General features: G+C 47.9%; 2 protein-coding genes and 1 long non-coding RNA gene across 7 annotated transcripts; 2 read left to right on the top strand and 1 right to left on the bottom strand.

The window, feature by feature from the left end:
• Positions 1-942: 942 nt before the first annotated feature.
• ZER1 (zyg-11 related cell cycle regulator) lies at positions 943-17,013 on the bottom strand. 2 transcript variants are annotated; one of them, XM_032448096.2, is made up of 16 exons: positions 16,874-17,013; positions 12,980-13,242; positions 12,030-12,180; positions 11,287-11,723; positions 9,632-9,808; positions 9,428-9,542; positions 8,812-8,958; positions 8,367-8,540; positions 7,730-7,945; positions 7,177-7,218; positions 6,726-6,845; positions 6,188-6,303; positions 5,635-5,823; positions 4,559-4,656; positions 4,086-4,188; positions 943-2,951 (listed from the first exon to the last, which is right to left on the bottom strand). In XM_032448096.2, the coding sequence occupies exons 2-16, from the start codon at positions 13,135-13,137 to the stop codon at positions 2,894-2,896; spliced, it is 2,301 nt and encodes a 766-aa protein (XP_032303987.1). In that variant the 5' UTR covers positions 13,138-13,242; positions 16,874-17,013; the 3' UTR covers positions 943-2,893. The 2 variants fall into 2 exon arrangements, with proteins under 2 accessions (XP_032303987.1, XP_085377542.1); XM_085521416.1 differs by lacking the exon at positions 16,874-17,013 and adding an exon at positions 13,644-13,783.
• On the top strand, positions 6,811-12,615 carry LOC146757459 (uncharacterized). 2 transcript variants are annotated; one of them, XR_014936323.1, is made up of 2 exons: positions 6,811-6,939; positions 11,233-12,615. It is a non-coding gene; the product is annotated as an uncharacterized LOC146757459 (long non-coding RNA). The 2 variants fall into 2 exon arrangements; XR_014936324.1 differs by lacking the exon at positions 6,811-6,939 and adding an exon at positions 9,435-9,612.
• Positions 16,410-27,297, top strand: TBC1D13 (TBC1 domain family member 13). 3 transcript variants are annotated; one of them, XM_085521428.1, is made up of 12 exons: positions 16,485-17,143; positions 17,421-17,494; positions 17,637-17,677; positions 17,851-17,912; positions 18,433-18,532; positions 19,409-19,491; positions 19,647-19,811; positions 20,385-20,587; positions 21,281-21,444; positions 22,597-22,757; positions 22,990-23,047; positions 24,029-27,297. In XM_085521428.1, the coding sequence occupies exons 1-12, from the start codon at positions 16,560-16,562 to the stop codon at positions 24,092-24,094; spliced, it is 1,761 nt and encodes a 586-aa protein (XP_085377554.1). In that variant the 5' UTR covers positions 16,485-16,559; the 3' UTR covers positions 24,095-27,297. The 3 variants fall into 3 exon arrangements, 2 of the variants coding, with proteins under 2 accessions (XP_085377554.1, XP_085377555.1); XM_085521429.1 differs by lacking the exon at positions 16,485-17,143 and adding an exon at positions 17,293-17,352; XR_014936305.1 differs by lacking the exons at positions 20,385-20,587; positions 21,281-21,444; positions 22,597-22,757; positions 22,990-23,047; positions 24,029-27,297 and having other exon boundaries at positions 16,410-17,159; positions 19,647-19,871.
• Positions 27,298-27,319: the final 22 nt, after the last annotated feature.

Below are 27,319 nucleotides of genomic sequence, written 5' to 3'. Positions count from 1 at the left end.
GGAGGGTAGATTTAGATTGAATATAAGGAAAAAATCTTTTACGATGAGGGTGGTGAGGCACTGGAACAGGTTACCCCTAGTGTTGTGGTTGATCACCCCATCTCTGGAGATTTTCTAGGTGATAGTTTTCCCCACTCCCTACGTTTAAGTGGCAGATTCATAGAGCTAAACTTTTCTGCAGGTTGTCCTGACTCCATTAATCTCCACATTCCTGGGAAACAGGAATCTGTTTCAGGCTCAGGTACATGAGGATATGTGAGCAATGAGGACAGAAATTATCTTTGCTATGTGAAACCAAGGTTTGCTAGTTTGTGATACCACAGTGCAGCTGCAGCAGGTGTGACTTCAGTAACAGCTCAACTTACACAGGGACTGCTTTGAACTTTTGGGGTCCATCAGGCTGACGGAGCCAAGCCATCATTTGCTCATTAACCTTGAAGTAGGTTTGTCAAAATCTCAGAGTAAAGCCTGATTGGCTGATTACAGTGCCAGGCTGAGGTGTGTTTTAGCTGCGTCTCCTGCATGGCAGCTGCATTCTGAGGATACAGTTTTCTGACAGTGTATCCATGATGTTTCCCCATCTCCTCCAATCCCACTTTGCTGACATTGTCAGAATCATTAGTGTTTTGTCACTCGATTCAAGGTTTTAGTGGTGGAAGTTATAACACTGCATGGAAGTGAATGGAAGAAAATCTAGTGGGTGGCACTGTTACATGAGACAACTTCAAAAGGATAGCACTAAATAGAGAATAACGTGAGCAAAGCCTGACTCCTGCAATGCATGGAGGCTGGTCAGCAGTGTATGCAGCTGCTCTTAGTTTTGCATCTAGGAGAACGATTAGCAAGCATTACACAGAAAACATCATGAAATAAACATCTCTGTCTCAAAGCCCGTAGGGACAGAAATTCTCAGGGAACAGGAATAAAAGAGAGAAAAGTACATTTCAATCAAACAACCACAAAAAAGTGTAATTTGTCAAGTTTTTCAAACGGTATGAAAACAATTCAAAAGTGACACAAAAATATATATAAAGTTTGAAAAATACTTAAAGAAAAAGTACAGATCTTACAATATCAAAACATGACATGGTTAAAAAGAGAGAAGAAAAGACATTGGGTAATACCGTATTGGCAGAAAAAAGGAACCCCCCCCCCCCAGGGCAGCTGTGTTCTGTCATTTAAAGTGTCAGTTTGTGTCTCTAGGGTCTGTCCATAATGTGCTCAGCAACGACAGCATTAACTCTGAGCATCAGAAGGACCTCGGTCATAGCAGCAAGCAGTGTAAATGAGGGAAGAGAGCAGCGACGGTTACTGTGCTATCCCAGAGGCCTGCAATGTCCTAACACACACACACACACACACACACACACACACACGTCCAAGGTTTCCTCTCACTGCAGAAGGAAAATCTTTTCAAAACCACTTTTAAGGGAAGAACTGCAAACTGTGAAAGAGCTGTGACAAGTGGGGCTCTGAGCATGAACTGAGTGCCTGGCTGTGAGGCAACCTTTGGCCCTTGGCTTCTTAAGACTCTATAGGCCTGGGGTTTTACAGGTGAAGACCAGTTTAGTAGGGACTCTCCTCTCTGCTACACCATATCAATTGGGGTGATCCTGCTGACGGCAGTGGGACTGCACTGGCTAGTGCTAGCAGGAGGATAAGAGTAGTGCCAGAAGAGTGGGCAGATGTTGGGCTGGAACAAGAGGTGCTATCCTGGTATTCCAAAGGGTTCCTAGAGGCTCCTCAGCCTTAGGAAACGTTAGCACCTCAAATGAGCATCTGTGCTGCAGTGAGGTTATTTTACCACTGAGCATGGCTTGTGCCAGTGCAGACTGAAGAAGAATAGGACAGCTTCAGTCGTTTACTGTTTATTGTACAAGTGGAACGAGCTGCTCTGGCCCAGGGCCTGGTAGGGGTTATTATGCCAGTCTCTGGCATTTGTAGCCCTTCTCTGTGAAGCAGAACAAAACTAAAAGGGTGGTGAAAAACTGGAATGAAGATCTGTAGCCCTTTGTGAACAAACCTTGTTCCTTTATGCACCAGCTCCCTTAAAGGGGAAAGCTCTGCATTGCCAAGGACGTGTACCTGGTTTTACCGGTCATCATGAGTCAGGGTGGGCTGGCAGATCCTACTGAACTGCCAAAGGGGACAAAAACAGAATTCCCGACATTAACAGGAATGCCTTACTTCCAAATAACCCAAATACATTCAGCAGTGTTTCCATTAATAGGAGTCTACCATAAAACACCCTTAAGAGAGTGAATTGACTTAAAAGATCATTCTTCCCTGTTTTCTGTACTTAAAAATATTGCTAAAAAGTTCAGATCTTTTGGTCTGACTTGTAACATGTCCCCCAACCTCTCAGAGCAAACAACTAACTCATTTCTGCCTGTAAACCCACTGAGTGGCCAGTGCTGATTCAGGACCGGTGTTCTTGCAGACATTACAGGACCTCATGCTATACAGCAAAAGGGAATTCTCTACAAAGTGGGAAATAAGAAAGTCACACAAGTGATCACACAACCAACTGGGCTTTCAAGCTTGTGGTCATTTGGGACTCGCTGTATGGACTAAAACAAACAAACAAAAAAAAGGTTAAAAGATACATAATGTAGTTGTCTTTTTTTTGTTTTCTTTTTATACAGAAATCATACACACAGAACTTCAATCTGAAACTTCATAACGAAAAAGTCCACTAATTTAAGGAAAGCATTTTGTTGTGCAAAAAGTCCCTCCCCCCCCTCCCCTGTTCACCTTCATCTACTGAGGGTCTCACACACACACATAAAGTTTCCTTCCAACAGGTGAGTTGGTAAGAAAGAGTCCTCACTATATACAGTGAATTAGAGAGAAGCTGGATACAGTGCTGGCAAGAGGCATTAGATGATTGCCTCTATCTGGAAGTGTCCATGTTCTCCTCCTTAAAGTTACTGCAGTGCTCTATAACTTTCCTAGGGATAAAACAGGACAAGGAAAGAGGGTTTAGTTTAATGCTTATTGCATTATGGTTGTGGGACAGAAACACAAGAACTGCTGTTAGTAGCAGGCAGTTTCTTCTGATATACATCAACCAATATTGGTATAAAACCCAGTACACTCCACATAATCAGCTTAAGAGCTTGAATTTTCATCCTCTTGGAATTTCAAGTCATGTTATATCTCCAGATCATTCATTCATGACCCCCATGCCTCAATCATCAGACAGCTTTGAATTATACCAGAAAACATGCACACAAATGCTATCCATGCACCCTACTGTTACCTGTCCTCGCTTTTTCTATTCTTTCCATTCACTGTTCTTGGACTGTTGTGTCACCGTATGTAATCCCCCTAACCTGTGATAGTCTTCTGCAGGCTTCTACCACCTCCAGTATTTAGCAGCCCTTCAGCTGCTCCCTACAAGGTACACATTCCCAACTGATCTACACTCCTCCTTAATATTCATCCTGCAGATATTAAGATACACCTCAGTGATGAAGTACAGTGATGACTGGGGACTATCAGGGTAAGAGACACAATAAGCAGCATGGCTTTCTTGCCCAACAAAGCCACTTCTAGAACCTATTTGCCTGGTATCCATAAACACTGACTATCAGTGTTTATTGCAAATATATCAACACCTCTCAACTTCTATCTTTTCCTGCTCTTTGCTTGTGTTTGTTTCACCCATCATACATAGCTCAGGCCTTTCGTTGGTAGCTTTCCTTGATGTAGGGGAACAGGAAACTAAACTGAAGTGTATGGGAAATTGGTAATCACATCTTGAGCCTCTGATTAATCAGCTGAGGCAAGTGTTGGGTCAGCTGTGGAAGCACAGGTGAGAGTAATGGAGCTGTGCTCCTGGATGGGATGGAGCTTGACTCCACCTCCTCCAGACCTCATTTAAGGGCTGACCAGCCCTAAGGCAGCATCTCTTGGAGACTGCTGCTTAGTGGAGATTGCCTCAGCGGTTCCCAGCAGACTGAAGGCTTCCATATGGGTTTTTCCTGTAAATAACCTTTTGGGTATTTACCGCTATCTTTCCATTATTGTCACTGTACATGAAGTTAAACTGAATGTTTGATGACAATGCATTAGTTTCCTACCAGGCCATTTCCTTGGTCTCTTGCCGTGCTGAGGCCATCTTAATCATGTCCTTCAGAAGGGGAATCCCACCTTCTTTGATCAGCAGTGGGCAGTACTTGTCAGCTGCAGAGAAATAAGACAGGTCCTCGTGAATCTTTCCAAAAACAGTATAAAGAGTGGCAGGAGGGGAAGGATGCTGCTGGAGAAGTAACAAAACTTCAGTTTTTTATGTAGCCAGCCCATTAAGGGTGTCTTGTCTATAAAAATAAGGTACAAAATGACTGAGAAATAAGAGCGTGGCCAGAGGGATCTAAACACTGAAGGAATTTCCTATACACTACATGTTGGTTTTAGCTTGGCTATACTGTCTGAACATTAAATTATTCAAATAAGGTTCTTGCTAACTACATAGCTAAACTAGGATAAGTTTTTCTGCTAAGAATCTTAGATCCACTGTGTGAACTTGTGCAGTGGGTATGATATTAAAACTTACGGTAAACAGAGACCAAGTTATACAGTGCCCAGGTAGCCCAGTGCTGGCTGACAGGAGAGATCCCTTGTGGAAGAAGTCGAAGGATTGGTTCAAATGACCTGCACGGAAACATTGCAGAAGTTGTTAAAAATCCAAGAACAACTTCTTTCAGCACCTTTGTCACTCAAAGCAGTACATAGTCTGAGTTCATAGATACCATAGCAGTAAATCCTTTAGCATGTTAAAGATTCTGGCATCAAAGAGCAAGTCTGTGTCACATGGCAATGCTGGCAGGCTTACAGGCCCTACCATTTCAGCATAAACATGCTGTCCAAATAAACAGCCACAAGGAAGTCAGCTGATGTCTATTCTCTATCAGACATTTTATGATGACAGCTGAAACAGCACCACTGAGAGCTCTGCAGAAAGTCCAAAGCAAAATTATACCTATCCAGTGCTGGTTGCTCACATGCAATAGCTGCTCTGTTTCTTATGACAACAATAACGTGTGCGTACTGTAGCTAAGGCAGTGGAATGTCATTTGTTTGGGATCCCTGCCAAGCACTATGGGAAAACAGAGCACCTGATACCCTTATAGAGGAAAAGCTTTGGAGTGTTCCACCAGCTCTATTAACCCGTTAAGAGATTTCTGGACACTCTGTCTAGATATTCTCTAAAGGAAAGTGAAAGCTACAGCAATGCATGTGACTTTCAGAATTAAACAGCACTGAAGGGGTGTAAAGGGTGGAAGTCTCAGAGAACATTATTGAGTCAGTCTCAGCAGATAGTCAGATCATGGGTTTCCTGAACTATACGGTTCCATCAGAAGCATGCAGGATGAATTCTGCTGTGTTCCCACTCTCCCCCCGTAAGAACTGCCAGGCAAGGTATTCTATTTCAACAGTGTGTGTAACATGCTGCCTTGACTCAAAGGAAGATTTGAAACTCTCACTAAAGAATATATTCATCAGAGCTTCTCCTTCACTCTAAGCAGAGCCTTCATGCTCAGCTGTGTCTCTTTCCTTTTGCCTGTTGGCGTTTGCTTTCTGTGACAATCCTGGCTCCAGGTGAATGGGCCAAACTTCTCTGTTTCTCACCTGTAATTGATATTTCTTCTGGAGTTGATGTCCCAGCTCTGGATGGCTGCCCACATCCTCTTTACAACTTCCTCCCGATGGGGCTCACATATACCCCAAGCCTCCGGACCATCAAACATGATATGGGAGAGCACACCGCAGGCATTATAGGATACCTCAATCCCATCTGCTTTGCTTTCAAGCAGATTGCTGCCAAGAGAGAAGAAATCATTTACAGGTGCCAGAATAACCTTATTCAGCATCTTACAAAAACAAAAACCATCACGTCTTTAATCTACAATCAGAGAGGATTATTGAGGAAAATATCTCCAGCCTGAAACAGGAGTTGTGACCTTCAGAGATAACAGCTTTTCAGTGGCATTAACATCACAACCAAACCCTTACAGTCCAATGCATTCACAAAGGTATCTTATTATTTCCTTTTAGCTTTTTTTGAATGATGAAAAATCCCAATCTGATGCATCAGAAGTTGAAAACTCTCCAGGTGACATGGGAGCAGAGCTCCAGAGCACCCCCCTGCCTCAGCCCAGCTGTGTGTTAGCTCAGCACTCACCTGAACACACTGATGAACTGGGAGGTCATCAGCTGAGGACGGAGTTCCCTAACCTCAGCCACATTGCCCAGGAGGCCCAACATATTGCGATGCAGCTCCTGTTTCTCTGGGAACTCCTAAGAAATCAAGATATAGGATTATACAGTAGCAGAGACATAGTGACAGTAAGAATGGGAAACTATGCAGAAAGCACATCTAGAAAGGATGAAGATTTTTGGGTAGCTACCAGTGGTTTTTTAGTAGATTTCTAATGGCATATCTAGCATTCAAGATATGTGTGATATGAGAAAATCAAGGCCGGGGTCTGTCGTTCACTGCTGCCCTGCTTAAGGAAGACTGTGTACAAGACGGGAAAAAGGAAGATGTGCTGAGTTTAAGTTTCTCTGTTCTGATTGGGTGGTTGGATCAGAGCAAGAATGAAACATGCAACCTTTTTCCATTTATGCAATATAGGAAGTATTGCTTATGAGTTAGCTTAACTATTTTCATCTCCACTGCTAACATCAGCATTCATCTAGAGGAAACCAGCCTTACTTACTTTCAAGCACTCCAAGAACAGTTTCATACCGCTGTAGTTGAGGAACATCTCACAGTTGTCAGGAGTCTCATCAGTAATATTCCAGAGGGCGCTCCATGAGAACTCCATCACCTGATCGCACTGTAAAGATGAAGAAACAGCTTTGCTAATGTAAGAGCCTGGTGCAAACCAAATACTTGCTTCATCTCCAACACCACCCCAGATAACCTCAGAGGTAAGAAAATCTTATTTACTTTCTACTTGTTTGCAAGTGGGTTTTTATTTTTAAATTATTTTTGCCTCCCTGCCATGTTTGTCCCTTCAGCCCTCACCTCTGTGACAGCAAATTCTGCAGTGCCAGCTGGGACGTCCCATATTAGGTAGAGAAGCTGGGCTGGCACTCCAGACTATCTCTATGCTTAAGTCAGAGTAAAGAAAATATGATGCATACATTTTAGCGGGTAACACTCACCGTTTTATCAGCCAGCTTCTTCTGAATCAATTTTAGCATTGTCTGTGGGCAGAGGAAGGGGAACAGTGAGAACAGTTCAAGAATCACAGGGCTCAAAGCAACATGTCACAGTCCCTGAACTGATGGGTTTGTAGTCAATGTCTGGAATGTGGTGTAACTGCAACAAAGCAGCGGCCTCTGCAGTTCTTTGAAAGGAGTGAGATATGCATTGATGTAAGTTGGAAATCTGATGCAAGTTCAGGGAGATGCAGAAGGAGAGAGTCAGAAGGTTTTACGAGTTCTGGAAAGTGTATGGTGTGGTGAAGGTGTGTCAGGTCACACTGCTTTCATGGACAGCCTGTCACTGAGACCATGACTTCTAGTGTTGGCAAGCCAGTAAAAGATGCCACATGGAGGAACAGGGTTCAGGATAGGTTAGTCTTGCTGGAACAATAGCTCCCTTTTGTGATAACAGTAAGCTTGGTTCACTGCCTGGATGAGTTTGGTGACTGGCTGCAAGGAAATGGTGGTAGCCTGGGTTAAGGATAAGAAGACACCTTGGGACCATACCAACCATAACAAAACCCATCTTGCCCACAGCTTCTTTATGATCGTTGTCCACCTGGCAGACCAGAGCATTACAGAGGTGCACAGCAATACGCTGGATAGACTCATCCTGCCGGCTCTGGTTGAGGATGTTCAGCAGCAGCTCATTTACTCGGCGATACTGGAACTCCAGCTCCTCAGGAATGCTGAAGTTACACAGTGTCAGGCAGCAGTTCCGCTGTACCTGGGTAAGGAAGCAAATGCTGCACCAAGTGGCAAGGAAAACATGACCTAATCACCTTGTGTTCCTTTGATGCTTGGTATTGAAACCACAGCAGTAGTGTTTGAGTACTACAGTTTGCTACCCTCCTCCCTAGAACCTTGCTTTAGCTATGATCTCAGTAGGTTCTTCCTTACTGCTGCTCTGGTCTCAAGTGGCCACCCAATCACCCAGTGCGTATCACTTTCTAAGCCAGTTTTTCACTGTCTATATATAAACTATATATAAATATATATATATATATATATACATAAATGAATATACGTATGTAAATATACATAAACTTATGTATAAGGCTTATAAGACACAAATCCTAACACCAGGCTAAAGATGTAACATGGGGAAATAGAACTATGGGAGCCAAAGCAAGCTGGGCAGCTCTTACTGTGACTTCCTGGTAGGACTCCATGCCGTTCAGCACCACTTGGATGACCTGGCGTCGCAGCTTTATGCTCTGCTCCATGCGGTACTCGGAGTTGGTCAGGTAAAACAGCGCAGCACTGCCTGTCACCTGGATGTTTTTGTCATCCTTGTGGCACTTGAGGGCTGTGATCACCAGCTGCAAGGAAGGAATGTGAAGCTTCAGTGCCACTGGCTTTCTGTTGAGTCTTGGAGTGACAGTTATGGCTGTGTGTGGTAAAGGCTGTTACAAGGCTGCAAGGAATGCACAGCTCAGGTGCTGCAGGAAGATGCTCTTGAGGTGAAGGTGCTTAGCTCCACCGTACTACTGGAACTTCCTCCACAATTATGTGGCTTCTCAGGGTGAAGGAAAGGCTGGGGCTGCAAAGTTTCCCTTATAAGTGTGAGGTAAATGCTCACATGGTGCTTACCTGGAGGGCTCGCAGCAGCTGGCTGCAACGCTCAATACGGGCAATGTCAAAAAGGAGGTTGATGGCACGAGAAGTGATTTCTGGCCGGTGTTCAGTGTAAGCCTCAATAGCATTCAGAACTTGCTCTTCATTCTTGTCTCCACTCACCTGGTATGGAGGAACAAGAGACAGGGAAGAAAGAATGAAGAAAGCAAGCTGGTGTGAGAACTCCAGGGCAGGCCTGGAAGGCCAGAGGGTGCAACTGTCCTCTGTCCTGTTTGTAGGATTAGGCCCATGATGGGAGCAAAGAAGTTGAGTCACTTCTCAGCCCAGAAGGACACAAAATGGTCTTTCTGGTAATCACAGACATCCTGGTCCTTCACTCAGGATGATTTTTTCAGGCCTTTCTCTAAGAGGCATTTGATGGTTCTTTGTTGTTTTGGTTTCTTTAGCACTTGTAAAAACTGTGTGAGCTATGGGTCTTGCCTTCTGACTGCTCTCCTGTGTTATCAAGTAGCTGCTGAAAGGTGAGAGCTAAATTGTCCCACACAAAACCCTAAGAACTCTGCTCTAATCACAGGCAGTTCTCTGAACTTCTACCAAGTTCCTACTGCCCGTATTTTGGCACCCTCATTACCTTATAGGCTGGAATATGCGTCAGGCGGCACAGAGATGTTTCAAAAAGGCCCAAGAATTGGAGTGGTCGTTTCAAACCCCGGAAGGGAGCAATGCTGCTCTTTGCTGGCTCGATGCTGAGGAAAGAAAGAGATGACTCATGTTGGTACCCTGCCTTCTCCAGACTGCTAATCCACGCAGACCTCAGTAATTGCTGTTTCCTTACCTTGTCTGGCCCATCTTCTCTTCCATGTTTGGGATAGTGCAGTTCTCCAGCATAGTGTGCCCTGAGATATCGAGCGAGGTGAGGTTTACCAAGTTTTCCACAAACAGGTTTAGAACCCGGCGGGTCAGCTTGAATTTATAGTAACTGGACAGATGGTCTCGAGAGATATCCAAGTGTCTGCAAATGACAGAGAGCAGCTCAGAGCCTGGAAAGCATCAACTGGGGCTTCTGTGGCTGTGCCAAAGGAAAATGACAAGCAGAGTGTGGTGGTGATTGTTATTTCCTTCCTAAGGTACAGGAATGTGGTTCCGTAGGATCAGGCAGCAGGATTTGGCCTTGTGTCTAACAGAATCACACAGGTATCTGGCGGAGGTCTACTTAAAATGGAGCACAGTGAGTCATTTGGCTATACCATCACAAAGGAAATTGCTCTAGGCTCAGTAACTGCCTTTCCCAAGCTCCATCAAAGCAGCCACCTGAGCATTTCTGCCTGGTGATTGAGATGCACTAGAGGATCTTTGCATTCCCAGGAACATCTGTTGCTTCATCCCACAAATTAACTGACACAGGTTTTTGTCTGCATTCTTGATCTCTTTTTTTTTTTTTCCTGCCCCAGGCTATTATTCTCTAATTATTTCATGTATCTTCAGATATTTAAATGCTTAAGCTCTGGGGAAACCCCTGAAGCTGTGGAAGTTGTGGGAGAATCTCACTGGCTATAATGTGCAAGCGTCCCTTACAGGACAGAGCCTGCTCTTGTCTGCCAAGCAAAGATCCTTAGGGAGAAACTAAACTGCCTAAGACAGGAGCCAACATCATACCTACAGAAGTATCTTCTACATATTATAGACCAAGAGTCTCTGCAAATCAGCAGGAGCTGAAGTCACTTGGATTTAGCCAGTGTTACCCAGGATGGCTGGCTGACACTCCGAGGTCAGACATTAACGTGGTACCCCCTAGTGTCTGCGGGCTGCACAGACAGCACTAAATCACTGCTGACAATCCTTCATGTGAATGGTAAGGCCTTTCTTTTTGGCTGAGAAAGTCCTGTATCCTTTTTCTGATACCACTGTGCAGTCTGAACAGTGACTGTCTCAGTTCTGTGTCAGGAAGTCATTCTGCTGTCCATGCTGTCAGCTCAGGAGGGTCTATTTCTTTGCACTGCTTCTTTCCTTGATTGTGCCATGCATATACAATGCGCTTACACAGTGTGCAGTGAGCAGATGCTCTGAGCTGAGAGTTTGTTCTGGTTTTACCTCAGAGCAAAGTTTAAACTCTGGATGTTCCTGTTTAACAATTGTTTTGAAGGACTGAATTTCAGTATGATTACCATTATACCATTACCTGTGTACACCTATAGCCACTTTTTTGCCATCTCTTGGGTGTTCTGCTGGTTTTCTTTTGTTTGTTGGGGGGTACAGAGGAAGGGAAGCTCTGTGTGTGTGTGTATTTATTTTTGCAAAGAAAACTCGGTCTGGCTTTAACCACGTCAGAGGGGCAGTGAGTGAGCCTGTTTGTGGGATGTTTATAAGCTGAAGCCAGCAGTGGATGGCTTTCTGTGAAAAGGCATTAACTTCAGAAGTTAACCCCTTTCCTAACAGACCTGCGTGGTTCCTATCAGCGGGGAAAATGACAAATAAGGAAGATCTGCTGACCTGAGCTTGTGAAGCTGCGCAATCACTTGGATGTGCTCCTCTGAAAGGTCCATGTTGTAAAGCACTAAGGAAACCAGACTGTCCTTCCACCGTGTCAGAAATCCCACATCGTTCAGCTGGATCCCAGAGAGATCAAGAGCAGCAAGGGAGGTCAAAGGCCGAAGCAACGTCTCTACATTGACCCCTTCAATCAAGCGGCCCAGATTCAGGAAGCGCAAGCGGCTGAAGCCTTCGAAAGTAAAGTCCTTGACCAAAACCTGGCGAGTGGGGTTCACCAGACAGTCATCTTCACAGCCTCCGGGGTTCTCTTCCTCATAGAAGATATTGCAGCATCCAAAGAGGCTAAGGGAAATAAGCGTGTGGCTGAAGCTCACCAAAGTCTGCAAACTCTTGGCTGTCAGCTTCTCGCAGTTAGTCAGGTAGAGCTCAACGAGATCCTGGAAGATGGGAAATTAAACAGTAAGAAGAATTTCAAAGGTAGAGTGCCCACCCTGTTCCATACAACACCTCTCAGGGACAGCTTGAGAACCCATACCACCAAGCTTGACCAGTATCCCCATCCCATTCCCTACAGCAGCTTTAGGAGCTGAGGAGGCAGATGCTGAGCTTCTCCCAGAGAAACCTGTATGGTGAAGGACGGAATCTTGGGAATGTCTGGGTTTCTGGGATTCTGGCTGGTCCCCATGCAATAGTGCTGCCATGTGATGGCAGCTATCAGCTGGAAGCTGTCACTGCAATGCCACCTGCTTCCTGATGGCCTCCAGGTCCTGGTCCTGCACGATCTGTTCCCGCAAGTGGATCCGAGCTAGCCTGGTGCTCCGTGGATCTGAGAAGAGGGTGAAGAAGCTTTCATGGGGTTCGAAGATGCTGTCTGTCTTCACCAGTTCCACATACCTGTATCGGGGTAATGGTGTTAGCACAGCACAACAGAAGACAAAGGCTCAGCTACAGCTCTGGCACCTTTCCTGGCTCTGGCAAGATGTTACTGAGCGCATGAGCACAGACTCCCTCCTGGACTATTAGCTCTCCCTCTGCAACACTCACAGTCCTTAGGAAAATCTAAGGCAAAGATTTGTGCAAGGTCACGTGTTTATTTCTGAGCAAACTGGATTCTGGCAAGCACAGACTCTAGAATTTTTCTCTCAGTGCTGTTTAAAGCTATTAACTTGATTTTCCATTTAAGAAAAAAATCAGCTGGGCAGTTTTCTGCCACACATTGTAAGCAAAGGTTCAGCCAAAGGAAACTGTAATAGCCAAATGATAAAGCCCTGGGAACAGATTGCTTTGTAAAGCTATGGGAGTAGCAGCATTAAAATGCATCATCTGTTAGCACTTTGTACCCTTATTTTTCTGGTTTGAGAGAGAGATGTAATGCTTCAGTGGTGGGAAATAGGAGGGCTCTTTTATTGCTTACTGATGTTCTTGGAAGAAGCAGGGACTGTTCATTTCACTCTGGGTTTACCTATATGGAAATGGTGACTGGTGGGATACAATAACTTCCTTCTGAAGTTCATGCAAATCCTTACTTCCAATATGAGGCTCATCAGAAATAAACCCCAGCCCTATGAATTCCTCCCCATTATTTTCCTTGTATCCTTTCCATCATTTCTTTAGAAAACTACGATTCCCCCTTCCCTAAGTTCCCAACTCCCATCCAAACCAGACAACAGCTCCTCCATGGGCCCAGACGTACTCGTTGACGAGTTTGTCACAGATCTCGCTCGGCAAGAAGATGTCGGGATGGAGACGGAGGGTTTCATTGTCCAGTAAGTAGCAGAGAGTCCCCTCCAAGTTGCGAAGGCAGAAATCTGTGCACAAGGTCATGAGTGACTCCGGGCTGTCGGATGCCATCTTCAGGGAAGCAGCGGGGAGGGGAAAACAGAAGGAAGCTTTTGATTCAGAAGATCTTCTCCTCAAATGAAATTCCAGGATGAATTTACAGGGACATCAGGGCAGCTATAAGTGGAGGAGAAAAAAAGGATGCATTAAGAAAGGCGCATTGGAAAGCATGCTGCAAAGCTGCTGCACCAGCAGGATGTCAATGGTTCTGGTTACAGCTTGCCACCTGCTGACCTCCAAAGAACCTGCAGTGGTTTGGTCCCTCTGGGGGTATGCACTTAATTCCCCCCGGGGAAACTGGGGGAATGAGTTAATGTAAAACATTTTCTTGCTGTACAGCCTCATTTCCTAATATTTCCTCACTGCAGAAGTTATCTGGCTGACAAAGGGCTTCTGAAGGGGAAGTGGTGGAAACCACATCGCTTGGTTTCCTTCAGAGTGGGCTGAATAAACCGCCAGAGAAGGTACAGCTGGGAAGATCCTTTGCATAGCCCCGATGGGATCCGGTGACCCCATACCTTGTGCCTGTAATTGTTTGCCATCATTCCAAGTGAAGCTTCATGTTCAAGCTGGATGTCTCTCTGCAGCTCCAAGCCAGAAGCTCCATGCAGGTATTTGAACTAGACCATGAAGTGGATCAGAAGCCAGAGGGGATGCTGGACACTGTGCAGGTGGCTGGAACTCATGAAAGCATTCCAAATTCTGTCATAAAATGTATGAGTGACTGACACGGAATAAAGCAAGGGGCTTCTGCCCTCCTTGGTTGTTACTACTGAATAAAGGAGGACAGTGAGGCAGACAGTTAGGGGAAGCTAATCCTGTCTGATTCAGAACTCTCATTGCTCTGGTTTTCAGGGTTGCTCACTGGCACTGAAGCAGAAGTAGCAGAGTGCACTGAGGGCATTTAGGAGAAATCACTGAAAACCATTTCACTTTTTCAGGGCCAAATCATATTGGGAGCAGCCTTAATGTGATCCCGTCAGTTTATTTCCATGAGCAGACACAAATTGCGTTGGAATGTTTATTTGTGAGGTGAAACCTGTGTCTTTTCAATAGGTAACTTCCTACTGCAGTGAGAACATCAGTGCTATGGAGTCAGTTATTCTTCTGTGCACCATAGCTGGGGAAACCATTGCAAAACGCCTGTTATTCTCCTACAGCTGCATAGATCAGGGTACGTGTCTGCCTCTTATCTATCTAGAGATAGCTCTCTAGCTTGGGAAAGCCAGAGGTGTTCTCCTTTCTTTCCTGCACTGTCAGAATTTAACTCATTTTCCTCACCTCCATCACTGTCCCTAAGGACACCCCTGGTGGCTCAGGCACCCTCCCTCCCCTTCCAGATGTTCTGTTCAGCCTCTGACTGGGTTGTGCCACCAGGATGAAGGATCAGTCAAAGCTGTGGATGAGGTAACCTTTCAGATTCAGGCACCACATGGTCTCTGTGGGAAACAGGGCACAGCTGTGACTGAGCCTGCCTGGCAGCCCATGCTCCCAGCCTTCTGGTGCCTCCTTATGCTGCACAAGTTGCAAATCGAAGCGCTTTTCTTCCTTTCGTGTCTCGTTAATTCTTTATTTAAGAGTGTGCTTTAGTGCCAGGGACAAAGACTTGGCCAAGGAATAAACCCGAGACAGAAAGGAGCCTCTCAAGAAGCAAATAAGATGAGCAGAGCTACTTTGTGCACAGCAATGGGAGGAACTGCAGTGCTGCATCATTGCTGAGGTGCACCTACCCCAGGCTGTGTCTCCCTGGGCCAAATATTGCTCCAGTGTAAGCAGACAAACCTGGGACAGAATCTGACTTCCCTTGAATCAGATCAGTAACTTCTCCTTCCTATAACATCTTTGGGAACTGTTCCTGTAAATAACTCTAAAGATCATGTTTAAATCCCAAATTCCTGACCTGCTGTGTTCTGACCTAGAACTTTTGCAGCCTTTTCAGTGTAATCTCGGGCACGTCCTCTGGTTTTGGCTCAAGAAGGAGAAGGTCTCCAAGCAACAGCAGAGGAAAAAACAAATAAAAACTCAGCAATCACAAATCTGTAAGCTTCATTCTAAAAGAGAAAGAAATTCATAACAACAGCTCTCCCCTCTATAGTTGGAAGGAGAAAAGTCAAGGAATAAATGGGCAACTGAGAGCACAGCACTGCCTTGCTAGTAGCGAGGTCCTGCCTAAGAGGATGCATGTGGGAGGAAGCTTGTCCTGCACGCTGCATGGTGATGCTTCAGATGCAACTGCTTCACCTCCAGAACACGTTTTGCCTGGAGCTTGCTTGACAGAATCCTTCCAGAAAGGCCAGATCAACAGGAAGATCTGAACCAGGAGGGAAACACGTTCTGCTATCCCTACCAGTCCACCCGTGCCATCAGACAGCAGGGCTGGATCCAGCCTCCTACCACTTCTTACTGCTTCTGGACACAGAGCTCTAAACCAAATTCCCAGTGACAATTTATTATCAGGTGCTGCTGACAGTGTCGGTGTGTGGGACTTGTCCAAGCAGCTTAGAGCTCTGAGGGCCACGACTGGCATCCTGCTGCTCCAACAACTCCAATACAAGCAGCACGATGCAGCTGCTTGATCCCAGCCCTGGAGAGATGAGCTACACTTCAACTTCTGAGCTCCCAGCACTGCACCAACCAAATCCCAGATTGGAACAAATTACACAGAGAAAAACATTCATCCTCGCGATTTACCGTGCACATCTGAGGAGCAATCCAGCTGCTGCTGTGACCATTGGTCCTTTTGTACAGGTTGCTCCCTGCCTCTTCTAACCAGCCTCGAGATACGATGTGGGCAGGGAAGTAATGAAGCCAACAGCTGCACTGATCAATATCATCCCCAGCTATAAGCTCGGTGTGCTTTGTTGATAAAAATAAACAAGATTGAGATGCTGACAAACCATTAGCATTTGCCTAATCACTGTCCTCAGGCAGCTTTCCACAGGCAATCCATCAGCAAGCTGCCTGCCTTGCAGCCTGCCACCAGTGATGGGCAATAAGCCGCCCAGTGCACGTGTGTTTCTGAAGGGCCAAAGATGGAGCCCCACGTACCCACTGTGCAGTGACAGCACCCAAAGCAAACTGCAGCGCTGTGACACGCAGCCTCGCTCCTCCACCAGCACATCCAGACAACTCCTTTGGCAGCTGCTGCTCCTTTGCAGGCTGTGTTTGCAGTGTTAAGGCATCGCTGGCATTGCTGGCACACGAGGCTGGCATTGCTCTGCCCGTGCCAATCCCTACCTTGGACTTCAGACCATCTTCTCTCTGGTCTCTCTCCAACCCTGACTCACTGTGGCTCCGTGCCATCAGCACAGCGCTCACATCGCCACAAACGCAACCGGCAAAGCTTCCAGCACCAGCGGATCGTCCAAACAACGCGCGTGGATGTGACCGACCTCGAGGAACGGCTTTAAGAGAACCGACTGAACGCAAATAACATGGAACGGGGCACGGCCCGAAGGAAAAAACCGCACTGTCACTTGAGCAGCTCACACTGCGACCCGCTGTGCGAAATGTCAGCGCTGCCTCCAGCGGGAACGTCAACACGGAGCGGCACCGCACGGAGCCCCGTGCTGGCCGGATCGCCCCGTGCTGCAGAACAGACACGCGCAGCCCCACGGCCGCAGCCCCGGCCCCGCTCGGCCCAGAGGTCACCGCGCCGTCCCCGCGGTCCCGGTCTGTTCGGCGCAGTGACGGCGCCGCCCCCCCCCCGTCCCGTGTCCCGGCCGCGGGTCGGACCGGCCGCACTCACCCGTCCCAGCCCCGCCCGTTGCTGCGGATGGGGCCGGCGGTGCGTCCCGGGCCGTCCCGGCTCCGCGTCCTCCTCGGGCCCCGCTCCCCCCGCCTCGGCCTCCGCTGTCAACAAACCCCGCCGTCACTTCCGCCAGCCGGGGCCGAAGCACCGGATGCTCCGCGTTCCCCCTCGGAAACACCGGCCGGGCCGGAACGCTCCGACCGCCCCGCGGCACCGGGCGGAGCTCGGGCAGCTCCAGGCCGCGGGCACCGGGACACCGGGCACGAGGTGCGGGGCAATGACGGTACGAGACACGGGACACGGGACACGAGCGGGGCTCACGGCCGCGTCGCGCCGCCCCGGGAGAGAACGAGGGGGCGTGGGCTGAGCGGGGCGGGGCGATGTGATGCGGGCGGTGCTTCGCGCTCCCCGCGGGCGTTTCCAGCCGGAGCAGCTGCGCGGGGTCGGGCCGCCATGTCGCGGCTGCACCGGAGCAGGTGGGTGCGGGGCCGGGGGGCGCGGGGCGCTGCTGACAGCGCTCGGTAACGGCCAACGCTTCCCTCAGGATCGCGGATTTCCAGGAGGTGCTCGGCGAACCCACGGTGGCTCTGGGCAAACTCCGCGATCTCTGCTTCAGCGGTGAGTGTGCCGGGGGTCCGTGTGCTCGGCGCTCCGTGTGCCCGCGGCCGCCCCCCGCAACGACCCCCGAACTTCAGCACGGCGGCCCCTAACGGGGCTGAGCCGTTCCCGGCAATGACGGCCTGTCTCTGCTGTCCCGCAGGAATCCCGTTTGATGGAGGGCTGCGCTGCCTCTGCTGGAAGGTGCGTGTGCTGCTGTGTATGTGTGCTGCTGTGTGTGCTGCTGCTGTGTGTGTGGTGCTGCTCCGGCGGGGCTTTGGGGCCAAAAAACACCCCAAAACACCCCAAAACAGCGTCCGTCAGAGCGCTGGGTGTTCTCCTCAGACTATTAACGCCTGTTTGTGTTCCCCGCACAGATCCTGCTCAACTACCTCCCCTTAGAGCGGGCCCTATGGAGCTCGTTGCTGAAGAAGCAGAGGTGAGGATGGCTCCGCTCGCTCCTCTCGTTCTGATGGGTTCTGTGGAGAAGGGGAGGAGAGCCTTAAATAATTAATACCTTCTTAAAAGGAATTGCTGTGCTGTTCTTGGGGTCAGCGGATTCCAACTGAACTCAATAGAAGATGAGATGGTTGGAAATGGGATGGAAATGGTTTTAATTCAAAAGAGGGAAGATTTAGGTTGGATGTTAGGGGGAAGTTCTTCACTAGGAGAGTGGTGAGGCCCTGGAACAGGCTGCCCAGGGAGGTTGTGGATGCCCCGTCCTTGGAGGTGTTCAAGACCAGGTTGGACGGGGCCCTGGGCAACCTGATCTAGTAAAGGTGTATGTTTGGTGGCCCTGCCAGGCAGGGGGTTGGAACTACATGATCCTTGAGGTCCCTTCCAACCCGGGTCATTCTGTGATTCTGAGATGTAGGCTGAGTGGGGCGGTGCAGGGGTGTCTGTCTGAGCTCAGGCTGAGCGCTTACACTGACGTTATCTGCTTCGTTTCCCTCCTTAAGGGAGCTGTATTCCCAGTTCCTAAAAGAAATGATTATTCAGCCTGGGATCGCCAAAGCCAACCTCGGTGTCTCAAGGGAAGATGTGACCTTAGAGGATCATGTAAGTGCTGCTAACCTTTGTGTCGCAGGACATTCCCCATAGCTGGGAGCTGTGGTTCTGTAGCCTACACTCCCGTGCTGCTCTTGGCCTGGTGCTGGCAGGAGGGGCCAAGCCTGTGTGTCTGAGCAGCCTTTAGCTGCTGAGTTACTGGCAAAGCAATGGGAACTGTGCAGGGAACTGTGCAGCTGTATGTGTGTCTTCCCTCCTGCTTTGGGGCTGTGCGGCCTGTGAGTCTGCTGGGGAAGGGCAGGGGGCCATGAGGGGTCCCTCCAGCAAGGGGACACTCTCCTGGTGTGCTGTATGTGTGCATAGGCTGCTCTGAAAGGCAGGAGGGTGCAGCCAAACTGCAGCAGAAGGCTGATTTATCTCCAGTTTGCTGGCTAATGACTTCTTTAATTATTATTGATTGACTGTTTATTGCATCCCTTTCTGCTTTGAAAATACTGGTAACTTTGTGTCAAGGCAGGGGATGATATAACTGAAGATAAGGACTGTAAATGCTACAGCTGCTTCCATGGCTTATCCTGTATATTAATGTTCTGCTGCTGTGATCCACCAGGGCTGTAAAACTATAACGTTTGTAACATCCCTTGCGTTGGCAGCTTGCAGTGATCTTTGGATCTCTTGGAATGTTCCTTTTATGGTGTTTTCTTTTCTCCTGTCAGATGATTATTAACATGGTCACTGTCTTTGCAAGTTCTGATCTGCTTCCTACAATGTGTGTGCTGTCTGAAGACACAGCACTAAGTGTAGTGCCAGAATGACTGGGCCCTGTGCTGGTTCTGGCCTCCAGCAGGAATGGTCCATAGGTGTGCATTTACTGAGGGCTTTGGTGCATGTGAAGGATGCTTGTTTTTGTCTTTTTTGTTTCTCTAGCCCCTCAATCCAAACCCAGACAGCCGGTGGAACACTTACTTCAAGGATAACGAAGTGCTCCTCCAGATAGACAAAGACGTCAGGTGTGTATGGTGTAATGACTCAGGTTTCTGAGCCTGAGTGCTTTGCTTAATACTTTGTACCTTGGAAATCGAGTTTAATATTAAACTGAGCTTTCTATTTAGCACTGGGCACGTCCTTCCTTCTTATGCTTGATTTCCTCTTGCATCCACCCCAGGAGGCTGTACCCCGACATGGCATTCTTCCAGCGCCCAACTGACTACCCCTGCCTCTTAATCCTGGACCCCCAGAATGAGTTTGAAACGCTGCGTAAGCGGGTGGAGCAGACCACGCTGAAGTCACAGACGGTGGCACGGAACCGCAGCGGGGTTACAAATGTGAGGTCAAGGTGTGGGCTGCCCGTGGGGCATGGTGTGCTCCCTGATAAGGGATGCTGGTGGTTCTTGGGCTTTTTGTGCTTGTGTGATGGAATTATGGGAATGCAGCAGCAGATATTTGGTGTCTAGACATCTTTAGAGAACCAGCTGGCAGGAGTCATAGGTATGTTTAATGGTAAGGGTTATTGTTTCCTGAGGTCCAGGAAGGTGTGTTATGCCTGAGATGTGCCTTCCTGCATGGGAACAAAGCACTGAAGGGTTAATTTGCTGAAGCTGAATTGATAGAGTCTTCCAGAGCTGGATCTCCTCAAACTGTAACTGGGAAAAGATCTGGGGAATGGCTGAAACGTGTGTTGTCTTTTTCCTCTTTGGGTGTTGGATCATTAAGTGCTGCACACTGGGTGCTGGGCAAGGTGGCTGGCTGCAGTCTGTCCCCTTTTCCTGCATTACAATGAAGTGGCACCACTGTGTTTTCTTACTGCATGGGGTCAGGTGATGCAGTGCTTCAGGGGAACTCTCTGTTGCAGCACAGACTGCTTTGTTCATCAGCTCTAGTCTTGCCTTGCTCTTCAGGTGAGCTCCCCTCTTAAATCATCTCCTAACTCTCTGAGTGAGTACGAAGTTCTGCCCAATGGCTGTGAAGCTCACTGGGAAGTGGTGGAGCGAATCCTTTTCATCTATGCCAAGCTGAACCCCGGGATAGCCTACGTTCAGGGGATGAATGAAATAGTGGGGCCCCTTTACTACACCTTTGCTACAGATCCTAACAGCGAGTGGAAAGGTGAGAGGCTCTTTGGGATGCTGGGTAGGGGCTGTTGCTCTGCATGCTCTCTGTGTGAAGGAGTGGATCAGGGTGGAGACTCTGAGCAATTCAGTTTTGATTGATTAGGAAATAAACTAACAAACCCCCCTAAAAACCAACAAGTGCAGCAAGAGATGTGCATTTCTGGGAGCAGACTGACGGAGACTGGATGGGCTGTGAGTGTTGAGGGCATCAGGAATGGAGATCTGGGGACTTTTTGTTTTGTTTGAATCACAGTTGCTCCTCCTGACTGAAACCTGAAATCCCCATAGAAGTCCTTTGTTGCTTCTTGTGCTAAAAATACTCCTGTGTGGGTTATGGCAGGGTTGTTTTCTTTGTTCTGTTGCTTTGTTTGTTTCTGTTTTCTTCTTAATGAACAAGGACAACAGAAAGGGTGGGGCAAGAAGAAGAATGGAATGGGAGTTCTGTGTTGCTCCCACTTCAAAGCTTTGTGGCTGTGTGCTCATGGCAGCAGGACCAGGTGTTCTGTGGGCCATAGATAAGTGTCACGATGACCTTAATGTGCACACAGGGCCTGCATTGCAGCGGCTCTGTATGCAGCCAAAGTCTTGTGAGACAGCAATGAGGTTATCAGCCCAGAGCAGCTCTGTGTGCCTCTGACAGCGATGCTTTCTCTGTGCTTCCATTCACTTCCTTCCTTAATTCCCCCAGAACACGCTGAAGCTGACACGTTTTTCTGCTTTACCAACCTAATGGCTGAAATTCGGGACAACTTCATTAAGAGCTTGGATGATTCTCAGTGTGGTATAACCTACAAAATGGAGAAGGTCTATTCCACCCTGAAGGAAAAGGATGTGGAGCTGTATTTGAAGCTGGTGAGGTGCTGGGTGTTTCTCTTAGTTGTGGTTGGAATGTGGGGGAGGGAGGATTCAAATGTCAGCCGACTTTGTTCAGCTGTTCCTGGGCTTGAATAGAGAGGTTGAGGAGTTGTGGGAAGGCCTTTGCCAGCAGGACATAGGGGCTGTCTTATCTGTAAGCTGAAACAAGCTCTCCTTGGAGTAAGCCTGGAGTGAGCTGATGCAGCAAAGCTTTCCTCCCCGGTGTGAGTGCAAACTGTAGCTGCTGTGAAGCTGCCAGCTGTGACTTGGCTACCAGCCCTGGTCACCTGGATTCGAGCTGGAGATGGAAACACAAGTTTTGCTGCAAAGTTCCTTGGAGTTTGTCATCAAAAGCATCAACAAATCTCCCTGCAGAAGCAAGCTGAAAAGCTGCAAAATCCTGCTCATGTAATTCTACTGTTTTCCTCCCATTGTGGATCATGGATTGCTGTGGATGTCGTAGAATATCAGGCAGCAAACCCCGGTAGGTCTTGTAGCCTGTTTAATGTGGAAGTCCAAGGTGAATCTGAAAAGGGAAGCTGTCCTTGTTACTGCAGCCTTCAGCAGATTGTTTGGAGATGTTTCGCATTTAGAAAATATATATATTCAGTCATCCAAAAGGTGATCTGTCAGCGCAGGGACACAGCACACAGTGTGAGCCGAAGGCTGATTTAGAGGGGAGAAAATAAACGACTTACTGTTTGGCTGGCAGGAAATGGCCTTGGCCGTTGCAGCAGCTGATCTCCAGGAATGTCATCAGGATCCTGAGTTTTTTGGACTGTGCTTAAAGTTCTCTTGGATTTGATAGTTAAAAAGACAACAGGAAAGCTACAGGCCGGAGGTGCTTGTAGTGTCTCACTGACTGTCAGTGTGAAATCTGCTCCATCTTTTGTTTCTTTCTGTGGAGGGTAAAGCTTTGATCAATTCAGATCTTCTGGAAAGGAGAGGAAATCCTGGAAAAACAGCACCTTTGCTGGAGGGGGGGGCTGTGGCCCTCATTGGAGGTGGTGGATTTGCTGCTGTTCCAGCATGGGTTGGCAGCACAGAGCTATTTCAGGGTGGAAATGGGGAGGGAAATGAGGGCTGCATCTCTTATGTGGGGTGGGCTGGGAGCACGTATTCACTCTCTGTCTGGTCCTTGTCTGACAGCAAGAGCAGAACATCAAGCCCCAGTTCTTCGCCTTCCGCTGGCTGACGCTGCTCTTGTCCCAGGAGTTCCTGCTGCCAGATGTCATCCGGATCTGGGACTCCCTCTTTGCTGACGATAAGCGCTTCGATTTTCTGCTTCTCGTGTGTTGTGCCATGTTGACGTAAGTATGGAAATGGCCGTTGAGCTCTTATCTCCCCCTCCTCTAATGAAACCTGTAGGTCTAGGAACCTTCTATAGGCGTGTGTTAATGCATCTGATGAATATGTCACAGTCCTTTGTTACAGTTAAGTCGAAGTGTTCTCATAAGTGTCTGTAAAATCACACTGTAGTCCATGTTTTTGAAGTTCCTTTGTAAAGAGCTGAAAGTAGCTGGAGTAATTTCCATCTTTCAGACTAATCCGGGATCAATTGCTGGAAGGAGACTTCACTCTCAACATGAGGCTGCTACAGGTAAGGATTAAGTATTGCAGGCATAGATTGCAATGTAAAGAACCTTCAAATAGTACTGTGAGAGGGGATTGTGGTATGGGCATGTCTTGCTGCGGAGAGGTGCCAGGTTTCTGATGGCTGTGTGCAGTAATCTTAATGTTGGTCATACAGTATGCTAATTACTGAAAGTATAAATCTTTGCATGCTGTGGTCCCCACCACTGCAGGAGAACTGAGCTCACTTGGGATGGTTGGATGCTTTAACCTTGGTGGCGGTGTCTGCTCCCTGTGCCGCTAACTGGGCTTTCATTTTCACATCCAGAATGTGACTGTATGCTCTCTGTTCCTCATTCCTAGTGCTGTATGGGTTTCTTTTCCTTCCTCCCCTTTCCAAGTGCTCCAATAGCAAGGGGCTCAGTGGTGTTCCTTCTCTGGTCTTATGCTGGCAGGGCACAGTGCTGCTGTCTGGAGCCCAGCACCACCACTGATACACAGCCTTTTGCTCATGCACCCTTCCTGGCTTACAGAGACATTGTTGTAGACTGCTGGCTTATGATATTCTGTGGTTTGCAAAATATTAAGCATTTTCCATTGAAGCTCTGAAACACACACTGTTAAATTTGTTGGGTAGAGGCTTTTGTTTAGCTCTGATATCTGTGAGGGCTCAAGGTTGGAAACACCTGCACTGAACAACTGAACAGCAGGGTATCTCTGACTCTGCCAGTTCTTGCTTCAGGCTCTATGGGGTGCTGGCTTTGATAAGGCCCCCTGGAATGAAGATCTTGTGCAGTCAGCTGGCCTGCTACCATTGGAGGATAAGTTAATAGAAGCTTCTTGAAGGGCACTGGGGCTTGATCAGTTACAGAACAGGAAACTGTTAAGGGAGTAACTGAACTGAACAGTGTTCTGGTGGGCTAACAGTGCTGTTGTCAAGGTTTGTTCTGTGTAGGTGGAGCAATGTCAAATGCTAAGTTGGAACTCACACTTTATTTCTTTACTATAGGATTATCCTATATCTGATGTTCACCTGATTTTGAAGAAGGCCAAGGAACTGCAGGATTCCAAATAGTCCATGAGCCTGACTAAAGGTGTTGGAGAAACTGTATGGCAGAGGATCTTAGGAGATGGCCCTGTGTGGTGCATTGAAACTCCTAGGGATCTCTGCAGGACTTCAGGTTTTGCATTTGGGCTACTGGCCACCTTGAAGACTTCCTTCTCTATTTATTAGGTCAAGGTCTGATTACTTCCCATCTGCTCGGGTCCTGCACTCCAGATTTTTCAACTCTCAAATGCCTCTGTGCTGCCAAAAGCAGTTCTTTGTATCTTTTTTAATGACTTTATGTGGAGAAAGAAACCACCTATCTGCGTATCAAGGGGTGGATTCCTTCTGCATCATGAAAGTAGCTCACGTGGAGTTCCTTCTGATGGGGAAGGAACAGTCTGGATCCAGTAGATTTTGATGGGTGAGTGTAGAAGGATCTTTCTCCTGTGAACAGAATGTATCCCAAGGACGTCACACGTTCTGCCATTCAAGTAGCTTCTGGATTCTTCTCCCTCATACCTGCACTTAGCTGTCCCTGGGGCGTGCAAAAAAAGAAGGCTGTGTCAGCTTCTGGTGCACGTCACCTGGCATCCAGCAGTTTGGACCCCTTCTCATGAGAAAGACCTCGAGGAACTGTGATGGGAAGATGTGATAACAGCTGGCAGCTTTGTGCACTGAAACTGCCTGCATCGCCTTACCATAGAGATCTCCTGGAAAGCAGGCTGTGATGGTTTTCATCTATGAGTGAAGTGTAATTTGAAGTCAAGCCTTATTACGCTAAGCCTTAGAGCAGGAGTTCATTGCTGCAGGGAGGCTGGGGCCTCAGGCTGCTTTCCTGGCTCGAACTGGAGCATATCTAGCTGCAATCAGGATTCTGAAACACAAGAAATGGGCATCTAGTTGCATGAATACAGCCCTACTCAAGGACTTACACAGGCACAGCGCAGGGGTTTCCTGCCTCAGTGGCTTGCATAGGATATTACCCTGCATAAGCTCTGGTCATGGTAATCTTGATATTGTCCAATAGCACTTCTTGACTGGAGCAAACACGTTACAGGTCTGACCTACAAGAAAGAGGCCTTTCATGATGTAATCCAGTGGGCATACAAGCATTTCAGTCATTAGCTGACTCCTAATCCACATTTCTGTGCACCAGTGCGACTGGAGTAACAACTGTGAGCTGGACACTTGTCCCTCCTGAGGGCAGAACTGCTGCATTTCAATACAGTACTACAGGCTCAGGTGGGCATTGAGAACTATTAATGTGCCAGTTGTGTTGAGCTGATCAGAAACCAAAAGCCTCAAGGAGAGAAACTGCCAGCATCCTGGTGCTTGGGTTGTGCAGGAGCTCTTGAGTGAACACTAATCCACAATGCTTTATCCTTCTGTGCTGCACTGGCTCGTTTCTGTGCAGCTGTTCAACACTGCAGTCTTCAGTATTTATGGGTATTGATTTGTTAAAGGTCAGTCATCTGCTTAAGCTGCTGATGGCCTCAGTGTTCCTAAGGAGAGGGGTGTCATGTTGTCAGCCTTTGGTTCTACCTGTATTGCTTCGTTCAGGGAAGGCCACCTCTTTGCAGGCTGCTGTCATTTTATGAGGCTGGACAGGAGGGTGGGTTGGTGCACGCACCTCTCTTCTTGTTAGCAATCCCAAGCAAAGTCTGCCTGTATGGAAGATGCTGGTGCAGCCAGTGTCACTGCAATGATGAAACAAGAGCAGCTGAAAGCTTAGAACAATGTAATCAGTACCTATGGCTAACAGCATCTTCCTCTTCTGCAATCCTTCCTATAGGGCAGGGTTTTCCTCCAAGAAGAATGAAAGGGACGACGTCCTCTGAAACACTTTTTCTCCCAAAGTAATGCTGTAGCTCTCTCACGTTCCATGCGGTCTCCTCATGCTGCGTAGAAGTGCTTCCTTTGTGTTTGCTCTCTGCTGGGTGAGCATCAGTGAGGGTTCCCACTCTGAATAACCACAATTCTTATGACTTGGCCACTGCGGGAGGACCCCAGCGTGTGGATGCTCTGCAGCACTGCAGTGACAGCCACCTCCTCCTTTCAGGGTGTCACAGGGCTTATGTTGTGCTGTTCTCTTTGGGGAGGGTGATGGGGAGCACTTTGAAAAGGATTTTGCAGTGGGATGAGAGCTTTGGCTGCTGGAAGGGTTTTGTGGGATACGTTCTGCAGCTTTATCCAGGTGGGCCTCTGTTAATTGGAGTTTACTGGGGAGAACTCATAACAACTTTGATGCACCCCAGCAGGCTGAATCCTACATGAAGAGCTGTTGTACGTCTCAGCCCCTCCTGTGTGTAGGCCTTTATTCTGCTGCTGCAAAGGGCTTTGAAGGAGCTGCTCTACTTGGCAGTGATGTTCATTCTTCTGAGGCTTCGTTTCTTTAAGAGCAAAGATGGAGGGGAGAAAAAGTCCTGTCACCAGCTTCTGAATCTCCTCGTTAGTTTCCATGCCTTCATTCCTCAAAAGCTGTTGGTGACAATGATTTTACTTTCCTTTGAGTTCAGGAAGCTGTGGTCCTGCTTCTCCGCCCTGCAGGAGGGCTGCTGCCTTCCCCTTACTGTAGCCTGGACGTCTGGAAGTTTGGCTTTGGTGAGGAGATGGAAAGGAGAGGACAGAGGAGATGGAGTCTGTGATGATGGTCACACGGAGCACAGGTTGTTTGAGTTCTGTGACCTAACACAGTTGTTCATCCTTGGGCAGTGAGGGCTGAAGGCCAGAAGGTGGTTTGGTGATTCTGTGGTTAAGCAGAGGGTTTTTTCCTCATGTCAGAGATTGGATCCCACCACTTTGCGTCCTTCCTTTCCCAGCAGGTTGAGGAGCTCACTGGGTGGTACATCGGAACAACACTTATTTGTGCTTTTGTTTTTACCTTGGCTGGAAAGAATCACCAGAACAGGGTCTAGAGAGGAAAAACACTTCATCACTCTGAGACGACTTTTATGGTTCTTTTTAAACACTATTTTTATAAAGCTCCCTTTAGCTCAGCAGGCAGCTGCATGTGGGGGGGCGAAGCTCAGCCTTCCTCAGGGCATTTGGGGCCTGAGCTGTGCTGGCTCCATTGCCCCATGGCTGCAGCGATCAGTGCGAGGCCTGCAGCGCTGCCTGCTCAACTTCTGCTCTTTCCTTTTGTACTTTAACCCCTTATTATGAGACCCTCCGCGTCTCTGATTTAACGCTGTTGTTGAGTTGTCCAAATAAAATGGTTTCTTTGCACACTGCTACAGGCTGTGCTTCCCTAGG

Source organism: Coturnix japonica, chromosome 21 (assembly GCF_054131305.1).
Source record: "Coturnix japonica strain WE chromosome 21, WE-NBRP24, whole genome shotgun sequence".
In the NCBI taxonomy this organism is placed as follows: domain Eukaryota; kingdom Metazoa; phylum Chordata; class Aves; order Galliformes; family Phasianidae; genus Coturnix; species Coturnix japonica.
Note: the sequence above shows the minus strand (reverse complement) of the source record. Positions and strands in the feature narration are given on the sequence as shown.

Excerpts from the sequence above, each read along its gene's own strand:
- TBC1D13 (XM_085521428.1), top strand. The coding sequence starts at position 16,560 with ATGGAACGGGGCACGGCCCGAAGGAAAAAACCGCACTGTCACTTGAGC. Across the intron at positions 17,678-17,850 it reads TGCGCTGCCTCTGCTGGAAG|ATCCTGCTCAACTACCTCCC; the intron begins GTGCGTGTGCTG and ends TTCCCCGCACAG. Across the intron at positions 22,758-22,989 it reads GTGTGTTGTGCCATGTTGAC|ACTAATCCGGGATCAATTGC; the intron begins GTAAGTATGGAA and ends TCCATCTTTCAG.
- ZER1 (XM_032448096.2), bottom strand. The coding sequence starts at position 13,137 with ATGGCATCCGACAGCCCGGAGTCACTCATGACCTTGTGCACAGATTTC. Across the intron at positions 8,541-8,811 it reads AGCTGCTGCGAGCCCTCCAG|CTGGTGATCACAGCCCTCAA; the intron begins GTAAGCACCATG and ends CCTTCCTTGCAG. Across the intron at positions 2,952-4,085 it reads GAGACCAAGGAAATGGCCTG|GAAAGTTATAGAGCACTGCA; the intron begins GTAGGAAACTAA and ends TTTTATCCCTAG.